The following is a 21,285-nucleotide window of genomic DNA, read 5'->3' on the forward strand; positions in this document are numbered from 1 at the left end:
GGTGCAGCTACAACAATACAAGAAGCTTGATACCATCCAGAACAGAGCAGTCTACTTGAACAGCACCTCTGCCACTGGACTCAACATCTACCCCATCTACCACAACACATTGTGGCTGCAGAATGTACTATCTATATGATGCGCTGTAGCAACTCAGTAAGCTTACATCAACAGCACCTCTCAGCCCTACGACCTCTATCGCAAAGAAGGACAAGATCAGCAAGATGTCAGTCTAGGTTCAGTGATAGCACTCTTGCCTCTGAGTCAGAAGGTCTGGGTTCAAGCCCTGCTACAGAGGGAGTGCTGCACTGTCAGAAGTGCCATCTTTCGGCTGAGATGTTAAATCAAGTTGACATTTGCCCTCTGAGATGGGCATAAAAGATCCCATGGAACTATTTGAAGAACAAGGAGTTCTCCTGGTGTCTTGGCCAATATTTATCCTTCAACACCACCAAAAACAGATTATTTGGTCACTTATCTCATCACTGTTTGTGGGACCTTCCTCTGTTCAAATTGGCAGCTGTGTTTCGCTACATTGCAACAGCAACTACACTTCAAAATACTTAATTGGCTCTGAATCGCTTTGTGACATCCTGAGGTCATGGAAGGTGCTACATAAATCTAAGTTTGTTCATTACATAGAATGCACAGCACAGAAACAGGCCATTTGGCCCAACTGGTCTGTGCCGGTGTTTATGTTCCACAAGAGCCTCCTCTCACCCTATTTAATTTAAGCCTATCAGCATAACCGTCTACTCCTTTCTCCCTCAACTACTCCTTGTGGTAGCGAGTTCCACATTCTTACCACTTTTTGGGTTTCTCCTGCATTCCCTATTGGATTTATTGAATTCCCTATTGGATTTCCTTCGTTCACCGCCTCCATAGTCCTCTCCATCTGGATGTTCCTTCATCGTTGCTGGTTCAAAATCCTGGAATTCCCTACCTAACATCATCATAGGAACACTATCAGAAAGAAGACTGCAGCGGTTCAAGGAGAAGGCGCACCACTCAAGGCAACTAAGGGGTGGGCAATAAAACGCAGCTTATCCATGGTCGCTCACATCCGGAGAACACTTTTTAAACAAAAAATATATGTTCTGTGACTCTTATTGATTAAACTAGCCACCAATACTAAAATTGGAGAACTTATGTCCTGTACATTATTAAAATGAAAGGGTCTCTTGCAGAATACATTTATATCCACTCTCGGGTAACATAGCAGTTGTTGTATAATTTTCTTGTTACAATTCTGCATTAAAATAATTATTTCTCTGTGTTTTGAACTTGACAATGTATCTACATTCTGAAACATAAGCATACATAATTTGTAATAAATGCAAATTATTGGGACAGTGCTCCCCCTTAAAAAACATCACTATGACTATTAAAATAAAAACCATTAATACTTAACAGTTAATACCTCCCAGGGGTATTGTCTGAAAGATTGCGTTGTTCGATGTGCCATTAAACCCTTCAGCTAATGTTTACTCTTCAGATTCATCATCACTTCTTGACTGTGCAATGATCCACTGCTAAATGCATCATAAATATATCATTATTCCAACTGTTTTTACAGGTGGAAGCCATTACAAGTAATCTACTGAGCAAAAACCAGTACTTGAATAAAAATGTTCTTATTCAGCAATCTGTTCCATTATGTCTTCTCTTGCATGAATTTCTTTACAGACTGCAACATAAAATGTTATTATTTTGGCATACTTTAATTTATCTTGTTCATGTCACTGCATAACAAATTGGTAGAAGATGCATAGCAGACTTAGCCTTAGCTGTCTCACCCTCTTCTTCATAATGGCTCATTCTAGCATTGGAAACTGAATGTGAAAAACAATGGATAACTACAATTTTAGATATACTTTATTCTTGTGCCATTTTCTCCAAAAGATCCACAATAGGCTGTTTGGTGTAGAAGTATGACTCATTTTCCTCACAGTAAATTAAATGAATTGTTGCCTCTACCAAGGATTTTTGGGAGCTGTTTCTGCACATAAATATGTACTATCTACTTCTTCAAACTCTAAAATATTTCAAATGAATTTTATGAATACAATTTACAGATGTTTTGTTTTTGAGTATAACTTCTGCCAAAATTACCATTCCCCACAAACCATGCTATTCGTGACTAAAGAAGGCTCAAGCATTCTGCTGCCTGGTGTCTACTAATGCTGCTCTGTTTCTAGCCACCAGGAGGTGTACAGAGCAGGCTAGGGTGATTCATGACACAGCATCCAGTCCATAGACATGTCCTGAAATGGATGATTATCAGAACTCTTCAGAGGAGCCCTCTAACTGAAATAGTTAATGCAAAAATTATTTCAGACCATGACTGCATTGACTTGTAGATTTATCTTTCCTTTTAAATGGCCCAGAAAACAAACTGCAAAGTATTTTTAAGCTTACTTGGTTTATGAGTTTGAGACAGGGGTACATACTGACATAATATTAATCTCTCTTCAAACTCCTTGCAGTTCAGGAACAGCACAAAACTCTTCTATAAAACTGAGACTGCAGACAATAGTAGGAATCATAGCTTGTGGAGTTTCTACAAACTTATTCCTGAAAGGATTTATTATAATTCACACCATCAAAAAGATCCACTGGCCATTCATCTCATTGTTATATGTGACACTTTGCCATGTGCCTCAGGATTAGGTTTGCCACATTTGCCTACATAAAATCACTTCAAATAATTCATGTGAAGTGCTTGAAATGTTTCTCAGGATGTGATAAGAGGCATTATAAATTTTAACGATGCTTTATAAATTTAAGTCTTCTTTAACCCCTTCCATAATTATTAATACAGCCTCTGTAAATTGAGCAAAAAAAAATCCCTGCTAAAAAATACCCAATAAATCATATTCAAAAGTAACTACATTGAGAATTTAAAACCTGTGTGTAATTCAGTATACCTAATTCCTTCAGGACATATTAGTTCTATTATGTAGTGAGGCCCGATTTTACTGGAATGTGTTTTTTGACTCTTCGCTTAATTAACTAAACTGTTGACAGCATGCTGGGAGCTTCTTCCTGGAGCTGACTACCTGCTCTGACAAATGTTTGCTCACTTCCAGGGCATACAGTGTGGTATACAACATATTTCTACAGCAGTAAGAACTTAAGAGAACACTCGTGCAAATCCCAGCACCATGCCTGGCTCACTGCTGTGAAGATGCTGTAAAACAAATGGTTTAGCTTGCTACAGAGAATAAGATGTACCTGGGAGTGATTACAAATCAGTTATCTAATCAACAGGTTTAAGTGCCAGCACAAACAGTAACAGTGGAGTTTATAACCACCATCTGATCCTTAATTGAAATCAACCCACGGCATCTTTTTCATTTAATAAGGCCGTACTTAAAGGCTGCGTGTGCCGCGTTTTGGATTTATTTTGCTTTTGTCAGGGTCTAGCATTGTAGATGCCCTAAGCATGAGCATCTCATCATCTGCAGTACTGATACCCCTACTGATAGGGGTACATACAGTATGTGAAATCCTTTCGGGTTCAGCTTTTGAAAGACAACAATGCTAATATTTATTGCCTCATGTCACCTACTTCCTGTGTGCTTTGAATCAAGTCATGGCTGTGAAAAATAATTTTGTACTGAAGACTGGCTCAGAGCTACTAGAAAACTGACCTTCTATAAGAGCAAATGTGCATCTTACTGGAGAACAATGGAGCTTGTCGTAATCTCGGAATGTGTCAAAATACTGATGATCTAGTGACAAAGAATGAATCGTATCTCTGGAGTGTGCATTCAATTCTTTGTGGTGCAATTTTGAAGGATGGGAGGAAGAAAAGGAAACGCATGTCTATGTTCTTGGCAGCCTCATGTATGCACACACCAGTCTGGATTATCAGGATCCCTTAAAATACTCAACATTTTCTTTCAGCTACATGAGTTAAAACCAGAACAAACCTGAAAGCTCACAAATACATCCCAAAGCTTTGTGCAATGAACAATGGAAATACTATACTTGCGTGCTGGAAACTGAAATTTGATAAGAAATCTGCAAATGATGCTACATGGTGAAATGGCCGCTGCGAAAGTCTGACAGCTCATTTCTCCCAACCAAATAACTCACACCGTAGTAGATATCTGCATTATAATAAAGTCTCTTCTAGAAACAAAGGAAACTGTTGATGTATCAACACTGTTGAAATATTATACTGGTACAATAGAAGATGCTGAGGTTGGGGTAAAAATACAATTTTACAGTAGGATTGTGTTTAACTGTGATGGCCTCCAAGTTCAGAGAGCTAATGAGTGCTCGCTGTGCAGAGTCACATATAAAGGATGCTCGGTTTGGCAAAATACCAGAGGCCTGCACTACGAACAGAATCATATACCAACCTGAATTGTCACCTTCAGGGGAGGAAAAGGAAGCAAATGGGAGTTGAAGAAAAAAATAACCAAACATGAACAGCATCCTTTTGCCTCTGGGTCCGAGACTTTAAGTGTAACATTGTTTCTAATAATAAGCATCCAAGTTGAAATGGGCAGTCTTATCCAGTTCTTAGCGATGCAGAAGTCTGCAGAATAAAACTGCTCATAAATTTGCACTAAATGACAGGTTTGGTCAGAGAGACAATAAGGTTCATTGATGTGGAGAATGGAAGAATCACACTGGCACAACAGAAGTTCAAGCACAATTTTTCTGAAGAACCCAGCATCGAAACTGTACTGGATGTTGACCTGGAGTCTAAATAGCAAAAAAAAACTCCAACACTCACTTCTTTCATCCGAATGGGGACAAAATTCCTCGATAAAATATAAACTAGTAGATCTGAAATTACAGATACAATAATACTTTAGGCTTTGTTTCTATAGAGAATCTAGAATTTGTCTAAGCACGAAAGGGTAGAATTAAAGTGCGTTAGAGGGACTAAAGTTTCAAACTAATGAAACTGCTGCACTGTCAAAGATGCTGGCCCCGCCATTTACAGGAAGGCAGGAGGGTGCAGGTGAGGCCAAAAATGGCTGTAGAAAACAGCAAGGCCGGGGACGCAGAGGTCCTGCCGATCATAACGGCAGGACCTCATTAACATTTTGTAGCTCCGTCTCTTGCCCAGCTGCCAGCCAAATGGTCAGTCTGGCTAGTGGGCAGGAGGCTGGCGATTGGGACTGGGGAAGGCCAAAGGCTTCCTTGAAGGGTCTGGAGGGAGCACTCCTGCTGGCCCACAAGGAGTGCTGCAAGAGGGGTTCACTTTTAGGAGCTGGCAGCTCCCGCCTTCCTTTCATCGACGAGTTTCCTGACCCCTGGGAAACCTGCGCAGCAACAGTAAATTTTAAATAGAGCTCCCAATTGTACTGTGGCAGCCCAATTTAAATATGCTACTAAGTGTCATGTTTCTCCACGGCGGGACACTCTGACGCCCCGATATCCACCACCGTAAAAAAGGCGGTGGTTGCATGCGCAGCAGGTAGGGGTCGTGTTCTGCGCATTTCACTTTTTAGCTCTCCCCCCCACCAACCGATCGTCGTGGAGGGGTTAATATCGAGGCCATTGCCTTTCGGATGAGCTGTCAAATTAAGGCCATGTCTGCTCTCTCAGGTGGACCTAAAAGATCCCATAGCACTATTCGAAGAGGAGCAGGGAGTTCTCCTAGTGTCCTGGTCAATATTTATCCCTCAACCAACATCACTAAAACCGATTATCTGGCTGTTCATCTCATTGTTGTTTGTGGGACCGTGCTGTGCGCACATTGGGTGCCGTGTTTCCTACATTACAACAGTGACTACACTTCAAAAGTATTTTAATGGGTGTAAAACATTTTGGGATGTCCTGAGGTCATGAAAGGTACTATATAAATGCAAGTGCATTCTTTGTTAGCAAAAGGTAAATTAGGAAGTTCTTGTTCATACAAGAGGTGATTGACACACAGAATGGATTTTGACTTAATGCAGTAAAGACTAATATCCTAGAATTATTTAAGAAACACCTGGATGCTGTGATTGGGATCTGTAGGTCTACTCTGAAAGGGTCACCTGGAATAGGCTAAAATGGCTTTTTCCCATCTGTACTTATCTTGTATTCTTCTGAACAGTCTAAACTGTGGTGCAATAATTGCACCTTTTTACTTCAATTATGCAGAAGATACAAGACTGCCTGCCCTAGGGTGAAATTATAATAAATCTTTTATAATTTGTGCAAGCTTGTAAGTACTGCATTTGCATTTATTCTGATAAGATAACAAGTACATTAGGGAGTCACAAAATACATAATGCAAAGTGATATCTACAGTTTTATACAGACCATATAATGCAGAGCTAGTTCTTGTTGTTCAGCCAGCTGCCTAGCAAGGCTCCTCAGATAATTTTAGCAAATTATCATTCAGCAATGTTTTATTTTTTTCAGTTTTTATCATTGTGCAGTTGCCTTTGGACACTCGGGTAATTTAAACAGAGGACAACCGTCTTGGTCTCTGAATGGCATTTGTTAATGGGGATCAAGTAACACGAAGATCCGATGATTCTGTGACTAGGCTGGAATAGAACTATATCAAATAAAACTGACACACTTCAATGCAGCATGAAGAAAGACATGGGTTAACAGATTTTTAATAAAGAAAACAAAGCATTGATTTAAGGTTCATCATCCCGAGTTTATTTCTGTTTTTAAGTTATTATTTTTCTTTTTTATGATCAAGAATCTTCTGTATTTAATTTTGATGATTGGATTAAAATTGCAAAGGAAAGGCAAGCAGTTTAAGTCAATCTCCATGCACAGTGCTCTAGAATTGAAGGTTGCAGCACATAAACGCACTGCAGTGGATTTGTTTGCACTAAGATCCAATCATCAGTACACAAGCAAAATTATGGATGCAAGGAGGATCCAGCTGACAAAAACAACATAGGTCCAAATTCCAGAGTTCAATACATGATTTTATCTCCTTTCAGTCTAAAGCCATGCCCACATCCTTCTATTCCATTCAATTCATGAGTAACATGCCCATTCTTTTTTTTAAAAGCAACTGCAATTGCAGCCTTTAAGTGAGAAAGGCAGCTGGAAAGTTGAACAAGACAGAGACATATCTTAGTGAACAAGGGGGAGACTGTTGGAAACTGATAGTTATTAGATCTCTACGGTTGCAAGCATGGGCACTGAAAAAGGAGACAGAAATGCTCCAAAGCCTTGAGATTTGGAGGTACAAAAAGCTGCTTAGAGTCCTAAGACTGTAAAGAGAAGAAATAAATGGGTGCTTCAAAAGCTCCGAACTATGGAAATAATGCTCATCGAGATAAAGAAAAGCAAACTCCAATTCTTTGGCCATAGGGGAAATAGACCACCTAGGCAAGATGATCATGCTGAGAAAAATGAACGGCCAAAGCCTCGAAGGAAAATAAAGGAATAGATGGCTGGATGATATAGGGACCGAAAGAGAAATACCTATCAGACTGGCAGTAAGAACAGTATCTGCCAGGTAACATTAGCACAGGATTGTGCACGTGCCTGTCAGACTCAAGACAGGAGAGTGACATTAAAACAGAGAGGACTTATCTCAAAGTTATATTTTCTTGTCTTTGAAGTCATCCATTGCAGAAAAGGTGCCGGGGTCAATCTGACAGAAGTACAAATTATAGTAAATGTAATGTGTTCCACAGAGCTGAGAAATAGGAAAGAAAATATGCATATTGCAAATATTTTCACCAACTTGGCCTTTGGAGGTTTGAAGTCTCCAAATGAATGTTGTCAAGTCATCATCTATAGAGATTATTTTTAGTCCATTCCATGGCACTCATTGTTACTGACAAGAAAAATTAAGCTTGCTGTGTCCTCTTTCTAGCTATTATTTCAGGTCAATTATATTTGTCACTGATTTCAGTTTGACACTCTAGCGCTCAATATATAATAGGGGTCATATGTATTTTGGATAAATTAAAATATCAGATAATCCGACACAGATATATTAACATGATATGGCCTAATGAGCTTTGTTTTAGTTTTAAGCATTGGATTTCCACTAAAATGGAACAGCTTTCCATTTTAATGAAAATGAGACAATTTTATAAAATGAATAATTATGTTCGAAGTCTTATACATTTACCATATAAAACTAAATTTAAACAATCTATGATAACTCTACAAGCTGTGCGATATTATACATTGTACCTAAACTGCAACTTAGTGAAATTCAGAAATAAACAAAAGAACACAGCTTCAGATATAGGCCATTCTGCCCATCAAGCTTCTTTGCCATTTTGTTCATCATGGCAGATTACATCTTTTTGATTCTCATTACATAACCTTTCTCCTAAAGCTAAAAAATACATTTGTAGGAAAAGCTATACTACAGTACAGTTTGAACATGTTAAAATCCATCAGAGCGGGTGTGAAATAGGACATGCTCGTGAGCTTAGAACAATCACTTACTGCTTACACCAACTAATTTAGAAGTCAGAAGCCCAATTGGTGACTTGACGTCTAACCTTATCATATTCCTTAAGTGATATATGGTTAGCTTCACCAATAAAGACACGTTGAAAATGGCAGCTGTTATGGGTTTAAGCTTGACTTTCATACAGTGAGCGCTGATGTTTTGTTGATGTTATTTTTATTTTGTATGCTACTGACGGACACCAGCAGTATAAGAGGACACAGTCACTGACCCAATCATTGTCTCACAGTGGCTGAAGCTTTACAGCGATACGTGCTATTTCTCAAATAGTGTTGTGTCAAACACCATGAACTGTTAAATGTTACTTTTTAATTCTATTTATAATTTTGGGTGGGATTTTTTGCACTCAACAGGATGACTACAATGCAAGGAGAAGGAACATTGCATTTTCTATGTGGCACCCAATATTGGCCTGAAGCACTTCTGCAAATCGGATTCTTAATAACACGTCACTTTGTTCTGTGAGAATCTTTAAGTTTCTAACTTCTTGTGAAACTTAAACAGTTTTAAGATGGGAGGAATCATAAGTAGGGAATTATTTTCCTTAGTTGTCTACCTCCCGTGACATTGCAAATGATAAGTCAGAGAATATAGGCTCTCTCTTCTCTGCCTCTGTTGTCCTGGTGTTGTAGTTTTCCTCTTGTACTTCTGTCTGCTCCCTCTCTCTAATTATTCTTTTGCTGTTCTCTGTCTTTTTCTCTTTCTTTCATTCTGTGTGGGAGGTGATGGGAGCATGAGGTGAAAGGAACTACTAAAAGTATTTGGAGTGGACGTTTTCAGGGAAAATGCAATACAGCAACTCCCTTTCCATCCTCTTCCCCAATCACACATGCTTCATCTCATTGGCCCAACAAACTGTTTCTCTCTTGCACTCTCTCTCCCCCCACCCCCTCCCCAATACTCAATTTCTCTCTCACAAACCGTCAGCTTAATACACTTTCCAGTTTATAGAACACAAGGTGTGAAATTAGTAGTCATTTTTTTCTCACACACTCTTTTAAAAAATTGGTAAATATAAACTTTTACTCAATAAAGCTTTTGAAATTTGTCCTCTTGTTCAAAATTAGAAACATAGAAATGTAGAAAATAGGAGCAGGAGTAGGCCATTTGGCCCTTCAAGCCTGCTCCGCCATTCAATATGATCATGGCTGATCCTCTATCTCAATACCATATTCCCACTCTCTCCCCATACCCCTTGATGCCTTTTGTGTCTAGAAATCTATCCAGCTCCTTCTTAAATATATTCAGTGACTTGGCCTCCACAGCCTTCTGTGGTAGAGAATTCCACAGGTTCACCACCCTCTGAGTGAAGAAATTTCTCCTCATCTCAGTCCTAATTGTCCTACCCCGTATTCTGAGACTGTCACCCCTCGTTCTGGACCCCCCAGCCAGGGGAAACATCCTCCCTGCATCCAGTCTGTCTAGCCCGGTCACATTTTTTTACGTTTCAATGAGATCCCCTCTCATTCTTCTAAACTCGAGTGAATACAAGCCTAGTCGACCCAATCTCTCCTCATACGACAGTCCTGCCATCCCAGGAATCTGTCTGGTGAACCTTCGCTGCATTGCCTCTATGGCAAGTATATCCTTTCTTAGATAAGGAGACCAAAACTGAGCACAATACTCCAGGTGTGGTCTCACCAAGACCCTGCATAACTGCAGTAAGACATCCTTGCTTCTGTATTCAAATCCTCTTGCAATGAAGGCCAACATGCCATTTGCCTTCCTAACTGCTTGCTGCACCTACATGTTTGCTTTCAGTGACTGGTGTACAAGGACACCCAGGTCCCTTTGTACATCAACATTTCCCAATCTAACACCATTTAAATAATACTCTGCCTTTCTGTTTTTCCTTCCGAAGTGGATAACTTCACATTTCTCCACATTATACTGCTTCTGCCTTGTATTTGCCCACTCACTCAACTTGTCTAAATTGCCTTGAAGCCTCTTTGCATCCTCCTCACAACTCACAATCCCACCTAGTTTTGTGTAGTCAGCAAACTGGGAAATATTACATTTGGTTCCCTCATCCAAATCATTAATAGATATTGTGAATAGCTGGGGCCCAAGCCCTGATCCCTGCGGTACCCCACTAGTCACTGCCTGCCACCCCGAAAAAGATCTATTTATTCCTACTCTCTGTTTCCTGTCTGTTAACCAATTTTTAATCCATGTGAGTATATTACCCCCAATCCCATGTGCTTTAATTTTGCACACTTACCTCTTATGTGGGATTTTATCAAAGGCCTTCTGAAAATCCAAATACAGCACATCCACTGGTTCTCCCAGATCTATTCTACCAGTTACATCTCAAAAAACTCCTGTAGGTTTGTCAAACACGATTTACCCTTTTATAAAGAAGGGCCTGTTTCCATGTTGTAAACTTCTATGATTCTATTTACATGGGTAAGATGGGTATAGAGGGATATGGGCCAAGTGCAGGCAATTGGGACTAGCTTGAAATTCCCAATTTCAAGCTGAGTGGTATAAACTGGGGGACATGGACATGTTGGGTCGAAGGGCCTGTTTCCATGTTGTAAACTTCTATGATTCTATAATTCTAATCCATGTTGACTTTGTTTAATCCCATTGATATTTTCTAAGTGTCCTGTTATCACATCCTTTATAATTGACTGTAGCATTTTCCCTATTACTGATGTTAGGCTAACCGGTCTGTAGTTCCCTGTTTTCTCTCTCTCTCCTTTTTTAAATAGTGGGGTTACATTTGCTCTACATTCTAATAACATTTTTAGAAAAAGCACGACTGGGAAGTAATTACTAGAAGCAGAAGAAAAATATTCTATCAGTTCAGCTGACTGAATGGTACAGTTGCATCTTGGGTCATTAGGAACATCACATGCTAGTCTGCACAATCCATATTCGGCTCACGGAGTGACAACTCTGGGCAAAAATATGAAGAAGTTAGGCCAAGGCCTTCATGTAAAAACTTTATTGAAGGTGTTAAAGGACACAAAAGACAATTCAATGGATAAATGTAACAATGTTATTGCAAAATACGTGTTGGCGACTATTTTGCTTAAAACATTATTTTGGACATTAAGAAATTTCAGTTACTGAGAGAAAATGGCACATGAAATGATTTTCAGGAAGTATTTTGAGTGATTTGTGGGTAAAGGATAGATATAGGTTCTCTGCAGGACGCTCACTAAAACAATAAGTATTATGTGACAGGCAAGTGTTTTGTAACAGCTCTGACACAAATAGTTCTACCTACAGGTATAACAGGTACTTCAGGAAAATATGGACAATTTTACAATGGGCCATACTTTACACGTTTGACATAAGAGTTTTCAATGCAGCAAATGCTCCATGTGCCACATTTAATAAATTATAGATAGGGGACTTTTTTTTTAAAAATGTACGTACTGAAATTATGCCATAGATTCTAACATGTGAACACTTAATGCATGCACCTGGCATTCATGTCTTTGCTATTTCAGCAGAGGTGTTACCCTGTTTAAAATTGTCCTTCTCCTACTTTAACTCCTGTTAAAGTAGGAGAAGGAAAATTACACCTGACTGGTTTAAGTGTTTGTATACAGTCCGCACCACTTATACCATCACCGCTTCTCCCGGCCAGCTGCCTATATTGGGCAAATGGGGCTGATCATTTGTCATTGCCGTAGGCATCAATTATAGAGGAGCCGCTTAAACCATATAAGCGTCTGGCTATTTTGGGCAATTCAAGCATATCTTCGGCGTCACCTTCCATCCAACCCTGCTCACCGCCATTCACCCCGCAGCCCTGTTTTAATGTACATTGGTAAAAAAGGAATCTAGTGGAGTATCTTCTTTAGAGAACTCGAGACTTTCAGACCAACTATAATCAGAAGTTATATTTCCTTCTTTGAATCACCCCCCCACACCCCTTATTAAATGCTAAATGTTAATTTCTGAGACATTCACAAACGTAGTGACAGCGGTTCAAGAACTTTGAAATTGGCCAGTGACTTTAGAGTTAAAGTTGCTTACGCGCGTCATAATACTCTCTGCTGGCCATTTGAGCTTGGCAATATTCCCTGCACTTATTAAAAGTGGTAGCACTAGCATTATTTTGGGAGCTCACCTTAAAGTCTGTTAAACATCATATCGACCATCGTGTATATTGGGCAAATCACATTCACACGAACGCGCCCACGATAAGCAATGGGGACTGTACTAGCATCCCATGGAGTAATTTCAAGGATATGGTTACAACTGTACTCTAAGGGTATGGATAATCTTCAGGCCTTTCCCTACTATGTTGTGCTCACAATCTTTAAAAGGAACAAGATCCAGGAAAAAGTTCTACAATTACCTCACCTTCAAAGTAAAAGCATTGGACTGAACTTCATTTTTATAATGTTCAAAAATAATTTTCAGCTCACCATCATCTTTGCACTGTTTCCAAGGCTGGATGATGAGAACAAGCCATGTTGTTCTATTGCTGAGGCTAATCTCCCAGCACCATACTCCTCATCGCTTTAAAAGTATAACAGGGGTGTTGGGAACTGAGTTTCAGCAACAGAATGGCTCATTCCTGCACTTAGTCGGTGGCCGGCCACTTTCTAGTAAAACAAAACTTTTATTTTAAATTATAAATCATTTTTTTAAAAAAAGAAATTGAATGCAGGACTGTATTGTTTAACAAATATTTAAAGATAAAGCCATTCCTTTAACTGCAGAAGTGTGTCTGTCAGATCTCAATGTGGTGTTGTTTCATTTCGTGACATACAATCATGTTACCTTGTATGAGGGCGGTGATTTGTTGTGATTTCTGGGATGGGTGATCCTTCAGAATGTCTAATGCAGTCCAATCTTGAGTGTCCTTAATACTTGCATCAATTCCTGGAAAAACACAGGGTTTTAGTTATCTTGAATTACAAAGAACAAAAACAATAGCATTGGGGATGTTCAAAAACAGTCGGACGCTAATATGGAGGAGTTAGGATATGAGCAATTAACTTTGATGAGCCAAATACCATTTCTTATCCTTGACATTTTCTTACGTCTGTCACAGTGAACTGTTAACCTACATTTATACACTCGCTGTAGGTACCAATTTTACGAAAATCATTTTACAGGTTTTTTGAATGGATTATTTATAACAATTTTGTTCAGGTGTGAAATGCAAACAGAGAATAAATTTCTTGCTGTATATTCAGCATTCATATTACAGTGGAGTAAGACTATGTAAGGGTAATTCCAAGTCCTCGTTCACAAGTAAAACAAAGTATGTATTTTACGGAGCATACACACACACATTCTGCCTATACTACCTCTGAGAATTAACTAAGACAGGAAAAGCTTTATTTTGAAAATAATTTTATTAACATTTCATAACAGAACTTTAAAGATGGCCTATTGCCACTCACAGTGCAGGCTTACACATGAAAAATGGCCAGCTGGGCAAGGAGCAGGAGGGAGCCTGGGCTGCATGGAACTGTATCCCACCAAGGAGTCAAAGCCTTCAGGGGAGGAGGAGGAGGAAGAGGAGAAAGAGGAGGGGAGCAGAGGGGAGAAAGTTGCCAGAAAAAGGAGGGGGGGGGCAGGTGGGGAGAACACATGGTTTTACAAATGGAGGTCATCTCATTCTGTACATTGTAACCTACAGCCCTAAGCAGTGTACAGGTATGAGGTGATTTATTGAGCCCCCAACCTCTGGGCAATTCCTGACAATTGGTTTGCCTCCCTTGTCTTCAAGCATTCTGGTGTCTGCAGCATGAGAATAAGATGCTAAATAGCGATCAGGAGTGGGAGCCCTGGCCAATTTTCTACCTCCAATCCCAGGGGTACTAAGTCTAAATGCAGCACCCCTACTGCAGCTAGTTTAGTAGGCCAGTGATTAAGCCTGTTATCTTCCTGGCTCATATGGCTGAGGTATGCATGAGATAAATTCACTGAGTCATTGAGAAGCTGACTCCTTGTAAAGTAAATTACATATCTCATCATTAAACCAAACCATGTCATTTATTATTCTCTCAAATCTTTATGAAAACATAACAGTAATTTTGTAAAGTTCCATTCCCAGCGCATCACAGAATCGACCCTATAGTGTCATAGCCCTATCTCCAACCCTCATTTCCTTCTAACCAGGCTTCACACCAGAACCTTGCCTCACAAAATTACACCTTACATTGGTCACTTGTTAGGAGCAAGAATAAATATAACAATCCTTTTTGGCTAAATTCTGCTGAATTATGATTTATTTAAGGAGAAGAGTTAATATGTTGGTCTTTTGGTTGAGTATAGGAAATTAAAAGGCACAGATATTGGTGTACGATATATATCCTTTTGAGAAACTGCTATTCCTATTTATTGCAAAGACATAAATTAGTCCTGTTCAGTACATTATTGCACAATAAATATTACACAAAGTTGATTGATTCTTCTGAGCCTTCAGCAATAGCTTGTCATTTAATCAATGAACATTATTAGAAACCTGATAAATTTGCATTCTTAATTGAGGAATAGGAGACAACCCTGAGAGGATAATTGCTCAATTTATGAAATGAAGTTGCATTTGCTTTAAAATAAGTTTATTAAATTAAATCTTGCTATGAATGATCGGAGTGGAAATTCCCTTAGGCCCTTTTCCAGGCCAGAAATGGTCGCCACGCATGGAGACCCGAGATGGGCCCGAAAATGGACCTCGGGCCTCATTAACATTACTTGGGTGAGCTGCCGGCGCCTGTCACATCTCCACAGCAGCGCACCCATTTTGTAAAAGTCAATGTCGGGCCGCTTGACTTGCTGGCAATGACCAGAGGGTAAATCCCATGGAGGGATGGGGTGGGGTAGGAGAATGGGCCAATCACAGGCCAGGAGTGGCCTTCAGGACTGCTGTGGAGCCTGGATGAGCATTCTTGTCTGCTCTGCTTAAGGCAGCCCAATTTCCCGCCCTAAACGCTTAAAAAATGGCCTAAGCCAATATCGGGTCAGATGTTTTCAAAAGTGTGTTAACCTGGGTTCAGGGTAAGCACATTCCTTATAAAGTGAAGGGCAAGGCTGGTAGAAGTAGGGAACCTTGGATGACTCGGGAGATTGAGGCCCTAGTCAGGAAGAAGAAGGAGGCATATGACATGCATAGGCACTTGGGATCAAGTGGATCCCTTGAAGAGTACAGAGATTGCCGGAGTAGAGTTAAGAGAGAAATCAGGAGGGCAAAAAGGGGATATGAGATTGCTTTGGCAGATAAGGCAAAGGTGAATCCAAAGAGCTTCTACAAATACATAAAGGGCAAAAGAGTAACTAGGGAGAGAGTAGGGCCACTTAAGGACCAACAAGGTCATCTATGTGCGGAACCACTAGAGATGGGTGAGATCCTAAATGACTATTTCGCATCGGTATTTACGGTTGAGAAAGGCATGGATGTTAGGGAACTTGGGGAAATAAATAGTGATGTCTTGAGGAGTGTACATATTACAGAGAGGGAGGTGCTGGAAGTCTTAACGCGCATCAAGGTAGATAAATCTCCGGGGCCTGATGAAATGTATCCCAGGAAGTTATGGGAGGTTAGGGAGGAAATTGCGGGTCCCCTAGCAGAGATATTTGAATCATCGACAGCTACAGGTGAGGTGCCTGAAGATTGGAGGGTAGCAAATGTTGTGCCTTTGTTTAAGAAGGGCGGCAGGGAAAAGCCTGGGAACTACAGACCGGTGAGCCTGACATCTGTAGTGGGTAAGTTGTTAGAGGGTATTCTGAGAGACAGGATCTACAGGCATTTGGAGAGGCAGGGACTGATTAGGAACAGTCAGCATGGTTTTGTGAGAGGAAAATCATGTCTCACAAATTTGATTGAGTTTTTTGAAGGGGTAACCAAGAAGATAGATGAGGGCTGTGCAGTAGACGTGCTCTACATGGACTTTAGCAAAGCCTTTGATAAGGTACCGCATGGTAGGTTGTTACATAAGGTTAGATCTCACGGGATCCAAGGTGAGGTAGCCAATTGGATACAAAATTGGATTGACGGCAGAAGACAGAGGGTGGTTGTAGAGGGTTGTTTTTCAAACTGGAGGCCTGTGACCAGCGGTGTGCCTCAGGGATCGGTGCTGGGTCCGCTGTTATTTGTTATTTATATTAATGATTTGGATGAGAATTTAGGAGGCATGGTTAGTAAGTTTGCAGATGACACCAAGATTGGTGGCGTTGTGGACAGTGAAGAAGGTTATCTAGGATTGCAACGGGATCTTGATAAATTGGGCCAGTGGGCCAATGAATGGCAGATGGAGTTTAATTTAGATAAATGTGAGGTGATGCATTTTGGTAGATCAAATCGGGCCAGGACCTACTCCGTTAATGGTAGGGCGTTGAGGAGAGTTATAGAACAAAGAGATCTGGGAGTACAGGTTCATAGCTCCTTGAAAGTGGAGTCACAGGTGGATAGGGTGGTGAAGAAGGCATTCAGCATGCTTGGTTTCATTGGTCAGAACATTGAATACAGGAGTTGGGATGTCTTGTTGAAGTTGTACAAGACATTAGTTAGGCCACACTTGGAATACTGTGTACAGTTCTGGTCACCCTATTATAGAAAGGATATTATTAAACTAGAAAGAGTGCAGAAAAGATTTACTAGGATGCTACCGGGACCTGATGGTTTGACTTAAAGGGAGAGGTTGGGTAGGCTGAGGCATTTTTCCCTGGAGAGTAGGAGGTTTCGGGGGGATCTTATAGAAGTCTATAAAATAATGAGGGGCATAGATAAGGTAGATAGTCAAAATCTTTTCCCAAAGGTAGGGGAGTCTATAACGAGGGGGCATAGATTTAAGGTGAGAGGGGAGAGATACAAAAGGGTCCAGAGGGGCAATTTTTTCACTCAAAAGGCTGGTGAGTGTCTGGAACGAGCTGCCAGAGGCAGTAATAGAGGCGGGTACAATTTTGTCTTTTAAAAAGCATTTGGACAGTTACATGGGTAAGATGGGTATAGAGGGATATGGGCCAAGTGCAGGCAATTGGGACTAGCTTAGTGGTATAAACTGGGCGACATGGACATGTTGGGCCGAAGGGCCTGTTTCCATGTTGTAAACTTCTATGATTCTATGATCTATGTCTTTCAGGCGTCCTTGCGGCACAGGGCATGGGTCCCTGAAGTTGGCTCTTGTTGCGTCCATTTTGCACCTGAAAAACTGGCAGGAGATCCAATTTCTATCTCACCTTAAAAGACTAGAATATTAACTTTTGTTGATTCTACATTTTGTCATTCGTTCATTTGTTCCTGAAACAATGTTACCGCTATGCGGGAATACAATGCTACAGGACATTTCTGATATTGGCTTCCCAAATTAATTTTACATGTGTAGGTGAATTTTTATGGTCACCAAGATTATGGTTGCTTGCACTGGGGAATAGAAGTCTGTCCCATTGAAGGTACACAGTGTTAATGTCATAGAATACCAGGTCACATATAATACTGGTCAGACGCAAGGTAAAGCTCTTTCTACTCTGTCCCAAAAATGTGCCTCTGCCCAGCCTCAGAAGAGCACCCTTAATTGTACCAGCGTAACATTTCTATTATCCACCCTTGTGGCTTCTCTAAGCAAGAGAGAGGGCTTAGTGGGAACTGGATTCAGCCTGCCCAGACTCATTTCAACCCTTAAAGGCAGCAGAAGAAAAGAAAGTTTTATCCCATCAGTTTGGACTACATTCAACCCCCAGTTCCAGTGGTGAAAGAACAATATGCTAACACACGACACCACGCAATTCTTCCTGATACCCAATAGTAAATATATTTTAAGATGTTATGTTTGGGCTTGAAAACGGGATATTTTGTTTTGGAATTTTTCAGTTTCATGGGCCATGGTCTTATCATTTGTATTATGGGGAAGAATTTATTAAAGTAAAATAATTAATATATACATATTCACTATTATAAATTTCTATGTACCTCAAGAAGACAGCTAAGGTATAAAATAGCCTGGACCAGTTATTAAGTTGCAGTGATTTACAAACAACTTGATCTTAGATAAATGTCAAAGAAATAAGCCCCCTCTAACGACAATAAGCTGCTAGCCAACAATCAACTAGTATCACAGCCCATTTATTTTGAGTGCTTTATGTATTTTGTGGCAGGAGCCATTTTAATATAAACTGGTTAACAGATTTCCTGACGATGGTATTAACTTTAGAAAGCTACGCATGACCACCACTGTGATTCAAACTGACATCAACAATGGCTAAAGACATGAGGAACTGGTAAGACAAACATCCCTCAGTAGCAAACGGTATTGCTTTCTTGGCAAGGCATTGCTGGCAAAAAAAATTCCAGTTTGAAAATTTATTATGGATTTATTTTATGATATTATGATATATTGGGTTTACACTTCTTTTCTCTCAGTGTGCGAACTCTCCTTGAACATCTCAACTCACTCCCTCAAGCTTTTCGCAGCTTTGTAAAAAAAATCAGGTTCAAATGGAGAGCCTCTCATTTTCAGTTCCTGCATGATGGATGCTACTTTCTGCTTAAAACCTTCTGTCATCATTACATACACTTGTGGGTTACTAGTATTGGCTTATCCTATGTGAGTGTTATGTACAGATTCTCTTGAATTTCTCCTGTAGATACTGGTTCTAAATCGGGTGCTGAATGTAGTGATGATTTCTTCTTGTTTAGGACTTTTGGCCTAATGTCAGTGAACTATCACCTTGCGTACAATGTCAAGTTAGAAAACTAGCAAAAGTGACCAACAGCATCAGAAAAACTGATACACCCTGAGTGCATCTCGCCCTCTAACCAGTATTCAGTTCTGAATACTGGTGAGGGAGAGGGTTCCTCTACGGAGTGCAGCCAGAGCCAAGACCATAGCACAATGGGTGGCTCAGCTCTACGGGGGTGGAGGGGGGGGGGGGCGGTGGAGGAGAGGAGAAAGATCAGCAGAGCAATAGTGATAAGGGATTCTATAGTTAGGGGAGCAGACAGGCATTTCTGCGGCCACAGACATGAGTCCAGGGATGGTATGTTGCCTTGCTGGTTCCAGGGTCAAGGATGTCACTGAGCGGCTGCAAAACATTCTGGAGGGGGAGGTTGAACAGCCAGAGGTTGTGGTCCATATCGGTACCAACGACATAGGTAGAAAGAGGGATGAGGTCCTGCAGGAAGATTTTAAAGAATTAGGAAAGAGAGTAAAAAGCAGGACCTCAAAGGAAGTCATGTCCGGATTACTCTCGGTGCCACGCGCTAGTGTAGAAATAGGAGGATAGGGCAAATAAATGCCTGGCTGCAGAGATGGTGCAGGAGGGAGGGCTTTAGATTCCTGAGGCATTGGGACCGGTTCTGAGGGAGGTGGGACCTGTACAAGCCGGATGGGTTGCACCTCAACAAGGCCGGGACCAATATCCTTGTGGGGAGGTTTGCTGGTGCTGTTGGGGAGGGTTTAAACCAGCTTGGCAGGAGGATGGAAACCTGAGTGTAGATTCAGATAGGACAGAATCAGAACTGGAGATAGAAGGCAGAAAATTAGTAAGTGAGTTTGGAAGGCAGAGGAAACAAAGATTAGAAAATAAACAGCAAGGGAGTTTAGCAGTGTTTAAAGGTATATACCTCAATTCAAGGAGTATAGTGAATAAGGCAGATGAGCTGAGGGCACAGATAGACACATGGCAGTACGATATCTTAGCTATTGCAGAAACATGGCTTAAAGAGGGACAGGAATGGCAGCTCAATGTTCCTGGTTACAGGGTTTTCAGATGAGATAGAGCAGGGGATAAAAAAAGGGGGGGGGGTGGCAATTTTGGTTAAAGAAACAATTGCAGCTGTGAGGAAGGATGATATGTTAGAAGGGTCATCAAATGAGGCTATATGGGTTGAGCTAAGGGGATAAAAAGGGCAGTCACACTACTGGGAATGTACTATAGGCCCCCAAACCGTCAGAGGGAGATAGAAGAGCAAATATGTCGGCAAATTTCTGATTAGTGCAAAAACAATAGGGCAGTAATAATAGGGGATTTTCAACTACCCTAATATTAACTGGGACACATACAGTGTGAAGGGTATAGAGGGCACAACATTCTTAAAATGCATTCAGGAGAACTTTTTTAGCACGTAGCAAGCCCAACAAGAGAGGGGGCAGTTCTGGATTTAGTTTTAGGAAATGAGGCTGGGCAGGTGGAAGGAGTATCAGTGGAAGAACATTTTGGTGGTAGTGATCATAATTCAGTTAGTTTTAGCATAGTTATGGAAAAGGACAAAGATAGAACAGGAGTTAAAATTCTCAATTGGTGAAAGACCAATTTTACTAAGCTAAGCAGTGATTTAGCAAAAGTGGACTGGAAACAGCTACATGAAGGTAAATCAATGTCAGAGCAATGGGAGGCATTCAAGGGGGAGATTCAAGGGGTTCAGAGTAAACATGTTCCCACAAAGTAAAAGGATGGGGATGCCAAATCTAGAGCCCCCTGGATGTCAAGGAGCATACATGGTAAGATAAGGCAAAAAAGGAAAGCTTATGTCAGACACCGAGAACTCAATACTACAGAAAGCCTAGAGGAGTATAGAAAGTGCAGGGGTGAAATTAAAAAGGAAATTAGGAAAGCAAAGAGAGGGATGAAAAAATATTGGCAAGTAAAATCAAGGAAAACCCAAAAGATGTTTTATAAATACATTAAGAGCAAGAGGATGACTAAGGAAAGAGTAGGGCCTATTAGAGACCAAAAAGGTAACTGTGTGTGGAGGCGGAAGATGTTGGTATGGTTCCTAATGAATACTTGGTATCTGTCTTCACAAAAGAGGGGGACGATGCAGACACTGTAGTTAAGGAGGAGGAGTGTGAAACATTGGATGGGATAAACTTAGTGAGAGAGGAAGTATTAAGGGGATTAGCATCTTGCAAAGTAGATAAATCACCAGGGCCAAATGAAATGTATCCCAGGTTGTT

General features: G+C 40.6%; 1 protein-coding gene across 12 annotated transcripts in view; it reads right to left on the reverse strand.

The window, feature by feature from the left end:
• The window catches only part of anks1b (ankyrin repeat and sterile alpha motif domain containing 1B), a 738,433-nt gene that overhangs the window by 345,738 nt on the left and 371,410 nt on the right, over positions 1-21,285 (reverse strand). For all 12 annotated transcript variants that reach the window (XM_068004841.1, XM_068004853.1, XM_068004843.1 and 9 more), the window contains one exon: positions 13,163-13,264. In XM_068004841.1, the coding sequence (XP_067860942.1) occupies positions 13,163-13,264 (102 nt within the window). The remainder of the gene's footprint in view (positions 1-13,162; positions 13,265-21,285) is intronic.

Source organism: Heptranchias perlo, chromosome 24, assembly GCF_035084215.1.
Source record: "Heptranchias perlo isolate sHepPer1 chromosome 24, sHepPer1.hap1, whole genome shotgun sequence".
Classification (NCBI taxonomy): domain Eukaryota; kingdom Metazoa; phylum Chordata; class Chondrichthyes; order Hexanchiformes; family Hexanchidae; genus Heptranchias; species Heptranchias perlo.